Raw genomic sequence first — 19,057 nt, 5'->3', positions numbered from 1 at the left:
CGAAGAGACTGTTCTTTTGCAGTATTTTTTGCTGGAAAGGAGAAAAATCAGTTGGAATTTTACAGCTTCAACATTCTATGTTTTTGATGTTGTTGTAAAAATTACTTTACAATACAGCATGTTGTCATGGATTTCCTTGGGAACTCTGTAATCTCTTTCAAGGAGAAAGACTAGAAGCTAAACAAAGATCTAGTTGAAGACGCTATTAAGAGAAATCAGTTTAACAAAGGGATGTGGAGTAGGACGGCCCCCACTCAGGGAGCCCTTCTGCAGCAGGGTGCTGCAGCTACCTCAGTTTCTCCTTGGAATCCATTTGTGCATAGGAACATTCTCTCTCAGCAGCAAATTCAAACCCTTTATATTAATAAAAGGGTCACAGTCCACAGATCCCTCATAGTAAAACAGTTCTTCTCAAACCCCCAAAGTTAAACAAGGTTACAACACAGCAACTCGTCAATCCCATGCAAAGGTCACAGTTCCCCAGTCACCCAGCCGAGAGTCACTAACCACTCTGTCCCAGTTCCTTTAGCCCCTGTTCCAGGGCCCCACTCTCCAGGGCATCTACCCGAGTGTTCCAAGACCCACAACTCTTTTTCCCATAGCCCCAAGGCAGGTCTCCTGGGACAGAACTCTCCGGTGTTCCACTGAGCCAGGCTTCCCTTCTGAGAGTCCTACCCCTGCTCAGGGAACATCCCTCCAGGACAGCTCCCTTGTTTTGGGCTCTGCTTCCTGCAGCCCTCCACTCAGGCTTGCTGCAAGGGGGCTTCCCCTAGTGTTCTACTCTCACAGGCCTCTCTGCCTGTGACCTCTACCCCTGGGATCCACCCTCCAGCATCAACCCTTCTTGCTTTGGGCTCAGCTTCTCCCAACCAGCAGGTTTTCCCCCTTCTTCACAGGGGCTTCTGCATGAGCTCTCCTTTAGCGCCACAGGATTCCCCAGCTCTGCCCCTTTTCCCCTCTCCCTTTACATAACTCCTAGCTTGTGTTACATTACATCAGTGGAAAGAGAACCATTTCAGAATAGAATAAGATGCCTGGTGTCACTGATTCCCAGTTTCAGCATGCAGTCCTTGACCCCCTCCATTGAAGTCAATGGGAATTCTGTTCAAGAAGACACTGAAGGACAGGGCCCATCACTTTGTAAGGAGTAGCTAGTGTTTGGAAACACTCAATGTAGCATTTTTGTTTTGAGAATTATTCTCAATCCGTACTTCTGCTTGGAAAAACTAGAGTATGCAGTGCCTTGTTTTTGGACACGCATTTAAAGTCTCACCGGTTTTCTACTGAATTAACTGTGTGTCAAATGAAATGCTCCAGATCACACAAGCTGGCTGACTCTGAGATTTGGAACACTCCAGCCCCTAATAGAGGGCAAAACTTCAGTGTGGAGGTGCCAAGTCAGAGCCCAGCGCAAAGACAGCCGGAACCCAAGTTCATCGCTGAAGGGTAGTTGGGAAATTGGAGGTTTTCAGGGTCACTGAAGTTTGTCACGCTGAAGAATGTACAAAATTGCTGTTGGTTGTAGGTGGCTTAGGGGTTGAATGTCTGACACTTAGGAATGAATGTAATTTTCTCTGAATTCCTGACGTGAACACAATTGTACAGTATTCAAAGAAACTGTTTTAAGGTAAAACTCACCACTTGCCTTCTGCACTAAATCCTTTTATTATTGTTCTGTCTAGATGGACGATACTGGATTCTTCCAGATAATAAATATTAATCAAGAGGATGACTATGAGCCATTCTTAGAAACATTTCGGCGCTGCACTCTTTGTTATGGTAAGATCCATCTGTATTAGAGAAAAAAAACACTATTTAGTGCTGCCTCTCAAAAAGCATGAGAGAGACTGGCATTTGTGTTTCAAATAACCACAGCTGAATTTTCTGGCTTTATTTCTTCTTCACAAGTTAATCCCTAAAAGGAGGGAACTTTCCAATGAGTAGCATGTTGATCATGATTTACAACCAACTGCTTATCTCCACTATCTGTGCTGCCAAGTTTTTCTTAGGAGGAAATGTACTCAAATGCATAAAAATGAGGGCTGTCGATTAATTGCAGTTAACTCACGTAATTAACTCAAAAAAATTAATCGTGATTAATCACAACAATAGAATACCAATTGAAATGCATTAAATATTTTGGATGTTTTTCTACATTTTAAAATATTTGATTTCAATTTACAATACAGAAGACTGTGTATAGTGCTCACTTTATTTTATTATTACAAATATTTGCACTGTAAAAATGATAAAAGAAATAGTATTTCTCAATTCACCTCAGACAAGTACTATAGTGTCATCTCTATTGCAAAAGTACAACTTACAAATGTAGGTGTGGTGTGTGGTGTGTTTTGTTACATAACTGCACTCAAAAATAAAACCATGTAAAAGGAGAGAATGCTGCCCTCTTATTTACAATGTCACCTGGAAGTGAGAACAGATGTTCACATGTCACTGTTGTAGCTGGCACTGCAAGGTATTCATGTGCCCGATATGCTAAACATTCGTATGCACCTTCATGCTTTGGCCACCATTCCAGAAGACATGCTTCCATACTGATAATATACCATACTATGCTGATGATGGGTTCTGTTCGATAACAATCTAAAGCAGTGCCGGCCAACGCATGTTCATTTTCATGATCTGAGGCAGATGCCACCAGCAGAAGGTTGATTTTCTTTTTTGGTGGTTCGAGTTCTGTAGTTTCCGCAACGAAGTGTTGCTCTTTTAAGACATCTGAAAGCATGCTCCATACCTTGTTCCTCTCAGATTTTGGAAGGCACTTCAGATTCTTAAACCTTGGGTCGAGTGCTGTAGCTATCTTTAGAAATCTCACATTGGTACCTTCTTTGCGTTTTTTGTGAAATCTGCAGTGAAAGTGTTGTTAAAATGAATAACCTGTGCTGGGTCATCATCCGAGACTGCTATTACATGAAATACATAGCAGAATGTGGGTAAAACAGAGCAGGAGACATACAGTCCCCCCCCCCCCCCCCCAGAAGTTCAGTCACAAATTTAATTAACAAATTGTTTTTTTAATGAGTGCCGTCAGCATGGAAGCATGTCCTCTGGAATGGTAGCCGAAGCATGAAGGGGCATACAAATGTTTAGCATATCTGGCACGTAAATACCTTGCAACACCAGCTACAACAGTGCCATGAGAACGCATGTTCACTTTCAGTTGACATTGTAAATAAGAAGAGGGCAGCATTCTCTCCTGTAAATGTAAACAAACTTGTTTGTCTTAGCGATTGTCTGAACAAGAAGTAGGACTGAGTGGACTTGTAGGCTCTGAAGTTTTACATTTGTTTTTGAGTGCAGTTATGTAACCAAAAAAATCTACATTTGTTAGTTGCACTTTAATAACCAAGAGATTGCACTACAGTACTTGAATGAGGTAAACTGAAAAATACTATTTCATTTATCATTTTTACAGTGCAAATATTTGTAATCAACTAATATACACCGATTTAAATATAACACAATACAATATATATGAAAATATAGAAAAACATCCACAATATTTAATAAATTTCAATTGATCTTCTATTGTTTAACAGTGCAACTAAACCTGCGATTAATCGCGATTAACTTTTTTTGAGTCAGTCTCATGAGTTAACTGATTAATCAACAGCCCTAGTAATAAGGGCTACTCTTGTGAGGAGCGGATTATTTCACAGGATCAGTCCCTTAGCTTTCTGATTTTAATTATACATAACTTTCACAGATGTAGAAGATTGTTGTTAATACTTTAAGTTTAAGCTCTTTAATCCTCTCCGGAATTGAGAGTTCAGACGCAGTTTCTTTTGTCACACTTTCAGTTTCTTAAAGAGAGAAGTATAAACTAATTTTCTGTTAATTTGCAGACAAATGTAAACCAGTCGAGTTTTGTGAACGCCGCAGATTCCGATCACCACCGGCATATGTGGATGCTGCTTTCGTTTTGGATAGTTCACAGAAAATGAGTGGTACCGAATTTGAGAACGTGAAAAACTTCTTGAGCAGAGTACTTGATAACTTTGACATTTCCTCTGAGCCAGAGACTTCTTCCACAGGTGATAGGGTGGCTGTGGTGAGCCATGCTCCACCAGGTTTCAAACCCCACTTAGAGAGGAGCCCCATAAAGAAAGAGTTTGACTTTGTCACCTACAAGAAGAGACCGTTAATGAAAAGACATATCCAAGAATCTGTTCGACAGCTGAATGGAGCAGCTGCTCTTGGCCATGCCATACAGTGGACAATTGATAATGTTTTCTTAACTGCACCCCACTCCAGACAACACAAGGCTTTTATTGTTATATCTGCTGGAGAAACAAGTCAGTGGGACAAAGACACATTAAAGGAGGCATCTCTGAGAGCCAAGTGCCAAGGATATGCTCTGTTTGTAATTTCATTAGGACATGTATATAACGACATGGAATTGGAAGAGATGGCTAGTATTCCCCTGGAACATCATTTGATTCAGCTGGGCAGAGTTCATAAGCCTGAACTTGAATACGTAGTGAGGTTTATGAAACCATTTGTGCATCTCCTCAGGCGTAAGTTATTATATTAATGCTGTTTCATTGTTCTTCAGTGAATGTCCAGCAACTCATGAAAGAGGTTAGGTTGATAACCTTGGACATGAGTCTTCCATAGATTCACAAATGTGTTTAGCATGGAGTTTTCAATGCAGGTTTCCCATTCCAAAGTCGCTTAGTTCTGTCCTTAGTAGATCAAGTTAAATACTTAAGGGGTAAAAGAGTGGTTTAAGTCCATGCTTGATAGTCTTATTAGACAGCCCTAGGAACGAACAACACCGGTGATCTCAATAGGTTTTATGATGGGAAATCTCTCTACTAGGAATTGAACTAAGGCCACCAACTTTATTTCACATTGACCACCTAACAACTATCAGATGGTAGTGATTTTAGGTCACTTTTAGCTTTTGCCACAGATTGGACCAGTGACCTAGGTTGAGTGCTTGATATCCTATTATCAGTTCCCTGGGCCTTCCATTTATTCAATAAACAGAAAAAATGCTGACCTAGTAGTAGATCAACACAGTGATATGTCAGAAAAGTTTTTGTGTTCTTGGATCACTTGACTACACATCAGAAGAACCTGCAGATGGGGGATGTATTTAGTACAATCTATGCTGCTTACACATCGCAGCAGCCCTTGCAGACTCATGGATGGAATGATACTGGAGGAGACTACAGAGCATAATTGGACTATCATCCTGAAGTCCTCACCTTAACATAGACACATTTGAATTATTTTTAGATCCCTAGGCAAAAGTAAGCCTTTGAGAACGGCTGAATTGCAAGGGTGAGAGAACTAATGTACTATAAACTAATCATAGCTTCTAATGGCCTTATGGTGTGAATGTGTCTAAAAAATGGTGCCTATGCATAAAGAAACAGAAGGTATTTAAACTGAGTTTGCCAATAGACTCTCATCTCAGGGGCTGCATGTGCCCCCATGCCACTCTTCTGATTCTACTTCTCTCTCTCTTTCAAGTCAGCATTTTAAAACTGTACTGGGAGGATGGGCAGAGCAGAGATGAGGAGGTGTTATGATAGAAAGCGTTAATGGCAGCCATCAAATAGTTCTTTGATTTGTACACAATTACGGAGGTGCTTGAAGCTGCTGGGTCTACAACTAGATGCCAGGGGCTACATGTCATTCCCCCCATCCCCCTTCTGATTTTCACCAAAATCAGTAGGACTCTGCCCATTATTGCCTTGATAAATCCATGGAGGATAGGTCCATCAATGGCTATTAGCCAGGATGAGCAGGGATGGTGACCCTAGCCTCTGTTTACCAGAGGCTGGGAGTGGGTGGCAGGAATGGATCACTTGATGATTACCTGTTCTGTTCATTCCCTCTGGGGCACCTGGCATTGGCCACTGCTGGAAGATAGGATACTGGGCTAGATAGACCTTTGGTCTGACCCAGTATGGCCGTTTTTATGTCTAGACCATTTCCTGAGATTTTGGAATCGCTTGGCTGTGACATCCAAAAGTTTGTGTTCCATCCAAACAGAAATACCATCAAGCTGAGTATAAGCCCTTGCAAGCTCTGCCAGTAATTTGTCTTACTGCTTTCAGTATTTAGTACAACCCTGCTGGGTGAATGAAGATACGTGGGGGCAGAAGAGGAAAAGTTGAGTGAAAACTGTTTCAAATTGCATTGAGTTGGTACATTCTGTTTGTTTTCTTGACAGGTGCAAGCAACAACTATCCACCAGTAGAGCTCAGGAGAATTTGTACCAGAGCTCGCTCTCAGAAACCAGAATATGCACTAAGGGGCCAACATGTGTGAGTCCAGACACTTATTTTATCATGACTTGTTTTTACATGTGGGCAAATTGATGAGAGCGCCTAGTTCTCCTGGGTAGGGATTCCTATCAAAGGTCCTGAACCTGCAAATGCTCACAGACATGCTTCACTTTATGCATGTGAGTAGTTGTGTTGGGCAGTAATTTCATGTTCTGACATCAAAATTATTGGTTGTTTAAAAAAAAAATTGAAAACTATAGAATTGCAACAAAGATTTTAAAACGTTTTCATTAAAACCAGATACAAAATTCTCCTCCTGCCTGATTTCCGCTTGTCCTGCAGAGTTCATTTGTGCAAAGCACCACCTGCCCCAACACCGGTGGTTGATTGTTTTGGGGGTACGTATTGTTCCAGATCTTAGGGCTTGTCCACCTGAACGTTTAGTTTGCAGTAGGCTGTGGTGTAAATCTGACCTTCACTAGCCCGCTATTCACTGTCTGTGTAGACCTTGCTGATGCACACTAACAGTTCCTTAGCGTGATTTTAGATACTCTCTAAGTGCACTAGCGAACTGTTAGTGCACAGCAGCAGGGTCTACACACTGCAGGGCAGGGTAGATTCATACCCCAGCTTGCTACAAATGGTGAAGACGAGCCCTTATTGAAATCTGAATACCTCTGTCCCTGAGATGGTCAAGTCTTAACTCAACCTAAGGAAAAGGGCAGACATTGAAACAGAGGAAGTTAGCTAATACCAGCTATTTTTGAGTCATCCTGCCAGGCCAAAATGTTTCCTGTTCTTTTATCCCCAGTGCTATCCTAGATGAGGATTGGTCAGGAGGTGATGCCAGAGCTGAAGCTGAATACGCTGTTTCTGGGCATGCAACACTAATGTTCCAGGATGACATAAGCAATGGTCCTCTAAACACCAACGGTTTTGCCAGCAGTACATATCAATCCTTGGTAACTACCGACATAATGGAGAATGCTACCAAAACACACGGAAGGAAAGATAACATGCGTGATGTCTGATGTAAGGAAAGGAAGGGGGATGTCTGCTTAAACCTCACTGAGCAGGATGGACAGTTTAACCTTTGGAACCCTATGGATGACTTCACACTTCCTTAGAAAATTGAGCTGAGGGAAAGGAGCCAAATATACCAGCTCTTCTCGGTCTCCTCCTCCTCCTCTTCCTGCCATCAACCTAACCTCTTCTCTGCCCTCTGTAGACTCACTGATTCAGCACCAGCATGACAGGAAGAGGGCTCCTACACAAGCAGGCAGAATTTCCTGTTGCCACTTACCTTCTCCGTCAGTTAGCTGCCAAACACAGAGCTGTTTCAAGGCTCCAGGCCCATTCTAAGCTACCTTCTGCTACACGTGATCCTCTTAGTCGACCTCCTGTGGCTGTTTCCCAACATGAGGTGGGACAGCCTCTTATGTGGTTCAACCGTGGCCTCCTCTTACCCCAAACCCAAATATTCTCACTGAAACAAGCACCCTCAGTAAAATCTTAAGACCTGTTCCACCTGAACTGTTGTAACCCTTCAGAATGAACTAATATTGAGGATGTGAACACGATTGTGTTCAAATAATACTAAGCAAGAATGCCTACGCTCATGTATTATAAACACAATTAGGAATTTGGTTGGATCTGCAGCCACTACAGTTTATTGGTCATCCGCACATTCTGTTCTCAGAATGCTGCGAAGGGAGCGGCATACAAAGGCTCATGGATAAATATTATGGCAGTTAGAAGAAGTGGAAATAAAAATAGTCTTGTAAAATATCTAGCAAATTTGAAAAGCAAATGGCTAGCATTCACTACTGCTTTCCAGCTCCCTTCACTACAATGCTTAGCACTTACACAGCACGTTTCATCTGCGGGCCTAAAATGTTCTACAGGAGCAAAGTCTGTGATCTCCTGTTAATGGATGGGGAAACAGCCTGAAGAGGTTAAGGCTCCCACTTTCAAACTTGGCTGCCTGAAGTTAAGCACATAAATAAGTGACCTAATTTTCAGAGGTACTGCGTAGCCACTGCTCTGATTGACGTGTTTCTGAAATATTTTTGTTTCCTTTATGGCCCTTGCATATCCTTTGAAAATAGCTGTAGAGATTTCCTTGGAGTGTAGTGTCAGGTACTGTTGTGATGGGGATTGAATGGATGCTCATTTGCAACTGCATCTCTACTATGTAGCACACATGCATCATCTTTCTCTGAACATATTAGTTTTATAGACTCCTTTGTTGTGTAGCGCTTGTTCACATCCTCAGACATCTCCTCCTCCCCTATCCCCATGATGGATTTAGTCCATTGGTTTTGTTCTCAGGTGGAAAGCCTACCCATAATTCCACATTTCTACCAACTGCAGAAGCAGTGTATGCAGTTTGGAGGCTGGGGGGATTGGGCTCGGTCTGAGGAAGAAGTGAGGGCACTAATAGAGCCACTGCATCTGGCCATCTTGCCGCTCCTCCCAGCAGAGGAAAGACTGGCTCCATCAGCTGGCTAGAGATTTGTTCCCATCCTGGCCCTTTTTGAGAGGCACCATAGCACGTGCTCAGACTGTGGCTAGAACCAAGATTTGGCAATCACTCACTGTTTTGAAAAGATATACTCTACCTTAATACAATGCTTATAGGAAAAAGAAAAGCAATTGTATTGAAAACAAGGCTTTTTAATCCTCTGTATGGACAGTCTCATCCTAAAGAGAAGGCCGTTTTTGTTTTATAGATGGCTGGAACCAAAGCGTTTTAAACAATGAAATGGTTAAATATGGCACTGGGCTGAAGAAACTAACTATGCTGCATGGTTCTGACCTATAAAAATTCCCGACTCTGCCTCCTACAATGGTTTATTGGTGGAAATCATGGAAGAAATGTGGACATGATCTGTGAGATACAGAATCATTTTATTCCTTTAAGAAATGGACAAGACTGTATTTTAAAAAACTTGAATATCTCTATCCCTATGCATGTAGGGTCTGCTCCTGTATAGTACTGAACATGCTCAACTCCCATTCACTTCAGAGGGAGGTGAGGGCACTTGGAAATTAACAGGGTCAGGCCCTTAAGGAACTGTCTAGTCTCCAGGTCAGTTGTGCTTTGTTGGAGTTGACTGGCAAGAACTGAGGCATGAATGTGTGTGTAACACTCTCCTCTTTCAATGAGTAAACTGCAGTGCAAATTCTTTTCAGTGAAACTTTACTTTCCATAGTCCTTCTACAGGTGTATGTTGTATTGTGTAAAGATAGGAAGAAGGCTTATTAGTCACTGCTGTGCTTTTCCAGATAGAGTAACTATGCAATTGGTGACTAAATTACCTTTTAGACCAAGGAGAACTCTAAAAGAACATTGTGTCTTTAACATGGAGCATCTTGTCTGCCTTAAAACAAAAAAAAAAAGTCATAAGCATAGGGCTTGTAAAAAAATACTTTCCAATGTATTTTTTTTTTCCCCCATCAAAAAATGTTGAGTCCATGGAATTGAAGCATTCTACAGGAATCTCTCTATTCCATAATAAGTTTGAATGGAAACCAAGCAGACTGGCTCCTGATGGTCTGGCCAGTGTGTTTCAAAAAGTCTATTCCACAGAAAACTTTGTATTTCCAACTGCTTGTTCTGATTTGGAACAACAAAAAAATTCAGAATTGCAAGTTTCATAGGACAGAACTTGTACAACTCTACTTGTCTTCATAGCTACATGGACCCTATTCAATTTTACAGTCTCAATATTAAAAAGTGGCTAAATGGAATTGTTTTATATGCCACAATATACCAAGTTTCAGACTGATGTGATGTCAAATAGTCACCAAAAACATTGCAACATCCAGGTTTGTTGTACATTTACAAAGCTTCATTTCAGTGTCGGTACACAAATGTGTAAAAATGAACAGCATAGGTATACAGTGGCTCATTGCATTTTAACTGGTATGTTAAGTACTTTGAGCAGGTAGTGAGCCTATCAAACTATCCTTCCCATATTACTGTAGCATTGTTAGTTATGCATGGAGTAAACTCTTGAACCTAGAATTATGATGTGTCAATTGTGGAAAAGAAGAGATATTGGTTAAATGTATCTTTTTATTCCAAAAAGGAAAATTTAAACCAAATTACTACTGAAGTCTCTAGGGATATAAACCACTGGCTTTAGTGGGATCAGGATTTGAATATCAATGCACTATAAAGGAACAAAAGTCCCATTTCTCAAACTCTTATGACCCGGCCTAGGTGACTCTTCACAGTAGTAAGCATTCCTGATAGTCATTGTTCAAAGCTTCAGACCTCAAATTCCTTCAAATAAAAATGTTCACAATTTAGACCAGTTTTTTGGTTTACAGAGTAGTATAAGAATTTTATTTTTCTGACTTTTAAGACGACACCTGAGCATTACATTTTTGTAGGAAAAAGGTACTGCTGCGTGAGTGAGTTGAATGCACAAACAACAGTACCTTGAGATTAGGAAGTGAAAAGAGATTTGCTGAAATTGTCAGTGTTGTCTAGCAACACAAATCTGTTAGATGAGCCAAAATTCAGATCCTCATGTCCCACCGACTAGCACTGTTGAAGTTAAAGCTTCTCATAAAAGTACGAAACGCATAATTTGGGGCTACAGTACAAAATACCATGCATTATTTCTGAGAGCAACATGCACATATTGTATATAGGGTTCAGATCTGCTTAGTGGTTTCACCCTTCTAGTTTTGAAGTCGCCATGCTTGCCTCACATTTTGTTTTTAAATGTCTTTCACCAATTAGAGGTTACAGCTAGTTTTTAAAAGTATGGGGACAGTTGTAAAATGTACCTTCTATCACTATGCTGGCATCATACTGAGCTTTTTAATGCAGGTTATGCAACATGTCATGGTACCAATTAAACTGTCTGCCTGAAACTTCAGATGGTGTCTTGTTTCATGTGATCATACTAGCTAAAACTAATACTCAGTGCTATTCCCATCAAATCTTCTGTGTTAAGAACAAGACAAGATGCAGTGATCATGACGGGAGATCCTTGTTCCTTTACAAGTCATTACTTACACACAAGAGACAAAATTGTCTGCTCATGATGTACCAAAAACTCCCTGCTACCTGGATATAAAAATCATCTGTTTTGAGCAAGAAAAAGACATGTATAATGGAATAAGAAAACATTACCCATCACTCATTCTGTGCTTTACACGTTCATTAGAGCAGGAGGGGGGGGGGGGTAGCAAGAAGTACTTTAAAAGTATTTTCCCCCCCTGCAGAGTACCATTGGGCTTTCAATCCTCTCTTATACAACATGCTCAAATAAATATGACATTAGCCTGCAAGTGTGACACAGTAAAGCAGAAGCCTGGCAGGTTTCAAGGTTCAGCACACCATAGACGTAAAGGGACAACAGATATTGCAGACAAAAGCTACTGTACAAGTAAGCTCAAATGGAGTTTATTCTCTAGTATTAACTGTATATTTATCAGAGTATACATGGACATTAGTGCAACAAATTCTTTCACTCTTCTTCCAGACTCAATGTAAAAAAAGTCAGACTTCATAAATACTGTCTATGTAGGGGTCAGCAGCTTTCATTGTTTATAATCCGCAACATAATATTTCAAACTATTTTCTTACAGGTTCCTGAAGAATAGTATGGTTACCATGAGGATAAATACAATTTCTTCATAAACTGCTTCTGCGTGTTACTTTCAGAAAGTGCTACGGAAACCAAGCAGCTGTAATAAAATAACTCAAAGGGCCTTTAAACAAGCTTTAATAACCATAGTGATTGATGTATGGTCACCTTCATATTCTTCAAAATCAGTATAATACTATTTTTTGTTACAAATATATACATACTATATATTAGTGCAACTTTTACTTCCACACTTTAACAATTCCATCTCTTGATGCAGTTACTATAAACCCTTGAGTAGTCTGGAAAGTAGCAATATCTGTGATGATATCATGGTGTCCGACTGGTAGAGACTCTGGTCCGCGACGAGGGGTCTCATCGGTGGGGCCCATCTTCTGCTTATTTTGAATTTCCTGTTTGAGAGTGGAAGTATTAAAATAAAACAAGTCTCCAAAATTACATAAATTTAAAAGATGATGTTTCATACTCTGGCAAACTAGAACGACCATTAAAAAAATCAACATAAGTTGTCTTTTGCCAGAAGTTCTCCTCCTATTCTGAAGAGGGTGGAGGTAAGAGCCCTTTTCATTCAAAATCTAGCTTCTTGAGTCTGCACTGGAGTCATAATTCTGTATTAGTGATAAGAACATAACACTGGTGTGCCAAATTCAATATTACAACTTCAGTAAAGGAAAAGCTAAAAAGAGAAAATATATGCATAGTTGTCCTCATGGAAAAATCCTATAGAAAAGATTAGTTCATCTAGAATGTTTAAACTAACAATTCTGTAGCAGGGATATCATTTATGTTAAACTTTATAGAAAGGATATATTAAAATTCTACAGATTTTTATAATCTCCAGGGAATCCAACCAGTTTTGTCCTAATTGTATAGGACTTTTTCATAAGGGAAAACTCTACCAAAAAAACAAAAACAAAAACAAAAAAACCCACCCTTGGCAACTGATTTTACATATTAAGGAAATATGTAAAAATGCCTCCTTAGTAGAAGTTTCTGAAATAGCATTTATTCAGTTAAATAATCAATAAAAAACATTACAAAAAATCATATTTAAACATCAGTAAAGCTGCAAGTGCCAGAGGTCACTTTGAGGGACACATTAATCGCAGCAGAATTCTGAAATGAAAACATTCCTGTACTTTTCTGATGTGATTTAAGTTGTGCTCCAACTGTTTTTAATTATCCCATAAGGAATAAATAGTGTACTTACAGCATTGCATAAATAACTGATACAGTACTCAACTTCTAACTACAGGACAAATCCCACACTACCTGGGTAACAGCCTGCAGTGGAAATGCCTCAGTGACCAGCAAGCCAAAATTGTTAAATCTCTGAGTTTCAGGATCACAAAAGTCATCCCAAGGTATCAGGGTCCCCCTACTGAATACTATTAGGCGGCACTGTTTGTCAAAAGCAAGCACTTTTTGTTTTTAAACATTATTTAAATGTAACTTGCTAAGAGACTGAAATCCTCGATCCAGAGAAGAGGTAAGGCACAGGTGCCAGCAATGAAAGCTTCCCTACCATCATACTGGTGTAATTTGAACTCTGGCCTAGAGGAGCCAGAGAAACAAAAACAAAACAGAACAGGATACCTGAACCACCTCTGTGCCTTCAATTATCTTCCTGTTGTAGGATACAGATGGGCAAGTAGCACTTCCTGCAACAATGTATGATCTCTCAGGGTAAGCCATTTCCCAAAACCTAAGAGACAGAAGAAAAAACAAACAAAAACAAAACACACACAACCCAAAAAATCCAAACAAACATGATGATAAATGCTTAATGCTGCTTAAACCTCAATGTGATTGTGTAAGAGCCTTCTTGCCCTTAAGGTAAAATTCAGTTAGCCCAGACTTTACAGAAGCATTGAACGGAAGAGTTATAGGTTATAAATATGGAAAATCAAAGTTAATATCACATTTGCTCACAAGGCATCACTAACTGCTGCTTCCAGCACAGCATATCAAACACTTACAAAAGGTGGGTAATTATTTCAGTTTTCAGATGGGAAAAGTGAGATGCGGAAAGTTAAAAACACTGGCCTGCTATAACAGGCAGCAGCAATGAGGAATAGAACAGAGAGCATGGATCTCTTGACTCCATGGAAAAAGCTAACATTCAATTGCACAAATGTCTAACCTTCCACTATGCGGGGGTGCTTTAGTAGTAGGCGTTTTACTCATTAGATTTTTTTAAAGCCCATCACATTTTTAAAGAGATTCCTCAGGCTATTCTTACCTTATTTTCATGTCTGAACCTGCAGTCAGTAAAATGGGATTTCCATCTGCAGGACTACAGTATATTCCATGAACACTGTGAGGCGAAGGCTAATGGGGGAAGATGCAAACATGTTACTATCTCCAAAAACATTCTTGTACTAAATTACTAATTTATGTTGCCACGCTTCACAAAACAAGACGGGCATCCTGTACAATAGTGACTCAATTACTAACAGGCACCTTATTTGTAAAAAGTTGACTTTTGTTTCATGACAAGCATGAAGTGTGGTGTTTTGGTGTCTTGGTAAGTGGTCAAATCTTAAATATATAGAGGTAAAAGTCATTTGTCTTTTTGTTCCTGTTCACAAAGCAATGCAAGAGAATCTAACGCTTCCTACACTTCAAATGAGAGATGACAAAAAATTCTCTGACATTTCCATAGGGACGTTCTCAGCTAAGTAAAATTAGAGTAATTATCTCTTACAAAATTGGGTAAAAGTTGAAAAGCACAAAGATACACACATAAAGCCTTGATGTCCTGGCCAGATTACAGGAACCAGCACAACAGACTGCCAGTTAACTGAATCACAAAAGTCTCAGTTATGAAAAGCTATAATTACATAGGAGATACAAGGTGGATGAAGTAATATCTTTTATTGGACCACCTTGTCGCTCAAATTATCCTGGAATCAACATGGCTACAACAACACTGCAAAAATATCATTACACAGGGGTATTTCAGAGCCCAACAGCGAAGGTAACCTAGGATTTTTATTCAGGGGAGATAGGCCATTTAACCAAGTACAGCGTATATTGCAATATGAATGTTTAACATTTATTGGGGGGCTTAGTGATATTTTTTACTTGAAGGGTTTTATTTTGTTTCTTCTGCACTCACTGCTAGATATGGATGTGCCTCTGACTTATGAGCAACAGTGAAAAAAGCACATGTGTATTGCTCCATATGAAGGTATATTTTCCCTATTTAATACTAACTGCTAAACAGTGGTGGGTTTACTCTGTAAAGGGAAAGTGCAATAGAACAGAGGTATTGTGATCACAGGAATAACATTTAAAGGTCATTAAGTTATGAACAGACCCAAACACAATACTATGAATTTGCTATTTGGGGAAAGATCTTTACAGTTAAATCACAGCACAGATGGTTGCTTAGTTTGTTTTGTGAAAAAATAGGGTGACCAAGCATACCAGTGGGTGTGTTAAGTATCATTAACTCCTCCTCTACAATAGATGAAGCAGCAAGGGGAATCGGCAACATACCCTACTCCAAACTACCTGGTCCCAAGGTCACTTCGCAAAATGTACTACAGCTACACAAAGGGGTCCAATCCCAGCTACTGAATCTAAGAAGTTTAATAAGGAAGAAACCCTTAACTAAAAATCCAGACAATTGAAATCAACTAATTCCCTGGAGCCCGCAGTTGCCTTATATTGTATCTTTCCTTTCTGCAGGATCCTAGCCTTTTTTTGAAAGTTGATTTTGTTTGACAGCAAAACACGATTTAAGTTGCCCAAGCTGAGCACATGCTGAGAAACTACAGAAACAAAGGCAGGAACCAAACACACAGGCAAAAATACTGAAGTGCTGTTTGGAGGCTGAGGAAATTCTAAGGAAAACGATAAAGACAGTAATGGGAAAGGAAAAAGGAAGCCAGACCTGTAATTCTGAAAGAGGAGGTGCGCTGCTGGCCCACAAAGTGAAGCGCCTGTCTCCGGTTTCCATATCCCACATGGAGACTTCATTATTGCCTTGAACAGCTACAGGAAAGACATTGCCAACACGGTTACAACTAAACCAGATGACTTGGCTTTCTATTGACAGAGGCTAAGTGTACAATACATTTGGCTTGTTCTCCTTGGAGAACATGTCAGCCTCACTCTATTAGTAAGTTCTGAACATATTTTGTTGTTTTCATCTCTACAGTGGCGGCTCCACTATGGTTAAAAAGGACCCTAAACCTCACTTTAAGGTAGTTTTGTTTTAAACTCTCCGTTATTTCCTATATCCTCTTGAAAACATATAATCGTATCACTTACTTCCTGGGACTGTAAATGGTGGTTTGCCTACACAGGTATCAGAGGCAGTTCAGCACTCTGGCTAGGGAACTCAGAGCACATCCTTCCCTTCCACTTGTCAGATGAATTCTAAGTCTATAGAAATTCTTGTAGACTATTATGGCCCTGATCCAGCAAAGCACTCATGACGTACTTTACTTTAAGCATGTGAATACCTCTGTTTAAATTCAAGGGATCTACTCCCATACTTAAAGGCAAGCACATGAGTGAATCCTTTGCTGGATCAGAGTCCACCAGGACAAACTTAGCTATTTCTGTACCCCCCGGGGGGAAGACTTGCACTGTTTGTGCATGTTTCCCACAAGTGAAAGGCTTTCAAAGAGATGTTTAAAATCCAGATATCATCCATTAACATAAAATAGGTGACATTTAAGGAGTAAGTTTACTTAAACTCTGAACCCCAAATTTAAAAATATTTTAATTTGCACTGGGTGAAAGAAACTTTAAATTTTATTCTCACTATACTGCAACCCTGTATGCTCTGTTACTGCACAATATTTTAAGAAAAAAAAATCTCATTACAGGAATGGGCTGCTGCACCATTACTTAATAAAATATTTGCAGTATTATTGCAGAGTACTACAATTCTGTGTATATAAGAATAAAACAACTGCAAGTGTTTGCAGTAAGTGTCTTGGGAGATTTGCAAAGGCACAAATGAGTTTAGTTCAACGGGATTTGGACACTGAACTATCCTTCATATCTCTGAAAATCTTCCCTAATCTGGGACCCCAATGAAGCCAATAGCCAAACTCCCACTGTCTTTAATGGGGTCAGGATTTCACCTCCTGTCTTTTAAGTAAATTCCCCCTAAGCAACAATATGTGGCAAGCAGTGTGCTGGGCTCGTAACCTCTTGAGAGTTGGACTATCCAGGAACACAAAAGTCTAGAGATTATAGTTTTCATCAGCAGATAACACTGTATTTTTTTTAAGTCATTACAAGGCACAGAGGCAGAATCCAACTATGACCCTCACCTGCTGAGCAGAAGCAAGTCTGCAGAATCAAGCATTCAGTGCAACAGAAAGTGAAGAACATGCTTTAATCAATCTTCAGCAATAAGGTACTAAGTAAGATATCTGTTTTACCTGCAATTACCCATGACTGAGAGAGAGGATGCATCAGCAGGCGTCTGATACGAGCCCTGGAAGGATGGCAATGGCTGGAGATGGGTAACTGGAACCTCATGTCCCAGCATGCCATGGTACCATTGCTTGTACCTGGTGAGAGAGATTTATTTGTTGTTAGAGGGACTGTTGCACCAGTTTTTTAATCTATAGCCTTTCTTTCTGTTCCTAAGGACTGGTCCACACTAACCCCCCAGTTCGAACTAAGATACGCAACTTCAGCTACGTGAATAATGTAGCTGCAGTCGAAGTACCTTAGTTTGAACTACAAGGTACTTACTGCAGGTCCACATGCGGCAGGCAGGCTCCCCTGTCGACTCCGCGTACTCCTCTCGCGGAGCAGGAGTACCGGCGTCAACAGCGAGCGCTTCCGGGATCGATTTATCGCGTCTTGTCTAGACGCGATAAATCGATCCCAGAAGATCGATTGCTTACCGCCGAACCCGGAGGTAAGTATAGACATACCCTAAGGCAAAGGGACTGCAGTCTTGATTAAGTATACAATAGAATACTTACTGCAAAGAAATCTGCTCTTTAAAAGTTCTCTTTCCCCTTTTGGAAGCAAGAGTATCTGGAGCCATGCACTCTATAAGGGACAGCTTTAATTACATAGTTATTTTAAAGGAACTTCACTAAGTCTAACCAATACAATGAGAATGAATAATAATTAAACTTACCAATGCATAGCCAGCACTGGTGTATGTCCACAGCAAATGAGGTTATGAGACCTAGCCTCAAATCATGTTTTAATGTCCAAGCATTACTAGTGGATCGCAGGTCCCATCCAACTAGGGAACCATTCACAGTGGCATAAGCCAGCACTGACTGTGCTCCCGAATTGAAGTGATGCATATCTACCACACACCCATCATCCTTCTGGTCTAGCAACCTGGATAAATAAAGCAAATCAGAAACAAGACAAATATTATCCGTCTAAATGTTTCTTTAACACTCCCCCAGACTGAAGATGCTTTACTGCCATCCTCATGTTTTCATTCACACTGCCTCCTGAGTCCTGACCTTTCTGCAATGAACATCTTCCCTATTTCTCCTCCAAATTCACTTCTCCTGCAAGGCCTACATATCTTAATCAGCCCAATAAAATGCTGTCAGTACATCTTTAAAAATCACAACTACAGCAGTGACTTATGGGTCTCCCAGCATGTCTGATATTTGTCCAGATTGTGAGGGCAGGAACTGTACATGTCTGTTTCTCGTACAGTATTATTACAGTGCTGACAGCATAACTGATAGTCATCTAGAGCGTATGCAAATAAGCATGTATTTCATACAGAGATGCAATATATACAAGGATGAAAATTAATCTCTAATTTATAAAAGATGGAACATTGATCACATTTGGGTTATTTTATTTATTAAATTAATCCCAATTCAGAGGTTGACATTTGAGACACAACATTGAGTTTACGTATCAGACAAAAAACTACATTCAGAGAATTTTTAACCTGGACTGCTAGAATTTAGGAGACGCAACCTAATGTGGGACTTGTAGTCACCCTTCATCTAAGGATCAGAAGTAACAGAATCATAAATAATATGAAGCAATACTAAATATTTAAGACAAACTCTCTCATATGGCAGAGATGTAGCAAAGGCCAAAATCACCTCCCACCCTTCCACAGTTTACACACCCTATTCATCCCTACACCCAAGTAAAAGCCTGGAAGAATCACTTATAGGTCTGCAGCAAAACCAC

At 40.1% G+C, this 19,057-nt stretch overlaps 2 protein-coding genes across 2 annotated transcripts in view; one reads left to right on the top strand and one right to left on the bottom strand.

Annotated features, from left to right (window-relative positions):
* The window catches only part of LOC128832396 (collagen alpha-6(VI) chain-like), a 104,598-nt gene extending 93,440 nt beyond the window's left edge, over positions 1-11,158 (top strand). Inside the window, 4 exon segments of the mRNA XM_054019738.1 lie at positions 1,683-1,779; positions 3,867-4,538; positions 6,209-6,302; positions 7,075-11,158. Coding sequence (XP_053875713.1) covers positions 1,683-1,779; positions 3,867-4,538; positions 6,209-6,302; positions 7,075-7,294 — 1,083 coding nt within the window. The 3' untranslated portion in view covers positions 7,295-11,158.
* Positions 11,159-11,666: 508 nt separating this feature from the next.
* Positions 11,667-19,057, bottom strand: part of PIK3R4 (phosphoinositide-3-kinase regulatory subunit 4) — a 30,858-nt gene continuing 23,467 nt past the window's right edge. Inside the window, exons 15-20 of the mRNA XM_054019739.1 lie at positions 18,018-18,229; positions 17,302-17,433; positions 15,795-15,895; positions 14,136-14,224; positions 13,490-13,598; positions 11,667-12,285 (exon numbers count right to left, since the gene is read on the bottom strand). Of these exons, the coding sequence (XP_053875714.1) occupies positions 12,115-12,285; positions 13,490-13,598; positions 14,136-14,224; positions 15,795-15,895; positions 17,302-17,433; positions 18,018-18,229 (814 nt within the window). The 3' untranslated portion in view covers positions 11,667-12,114. The remainder of the gene's footprint in view (positions 12,286-13,489; positions 13,599-14,135; positions 14,225-15,794; positions 15,896-17,301; positions 17,434-18,017; positions 18,230-19,057) is intronic.

This window comes from Malaclemys terrapin, chromosome 2 (assembly GCF_027887155.1).
Source record: "Malaclemys terrapin pileata isolate rMalTer1 chromosome 2, rMalTer1.hap1, whole genome shotgun sequence".
Taxonomy (NCBI): domain Eukaryota; kingdom Metazoa; phylum Chordata; order Testudines; family Emydidae; genus Malaclemys; species Malaclemys terrapin.
Note: the sequence above shows the minus strand (reverse complement) of the source record. Positions and strands in the feature narration are given on the sequence as shown.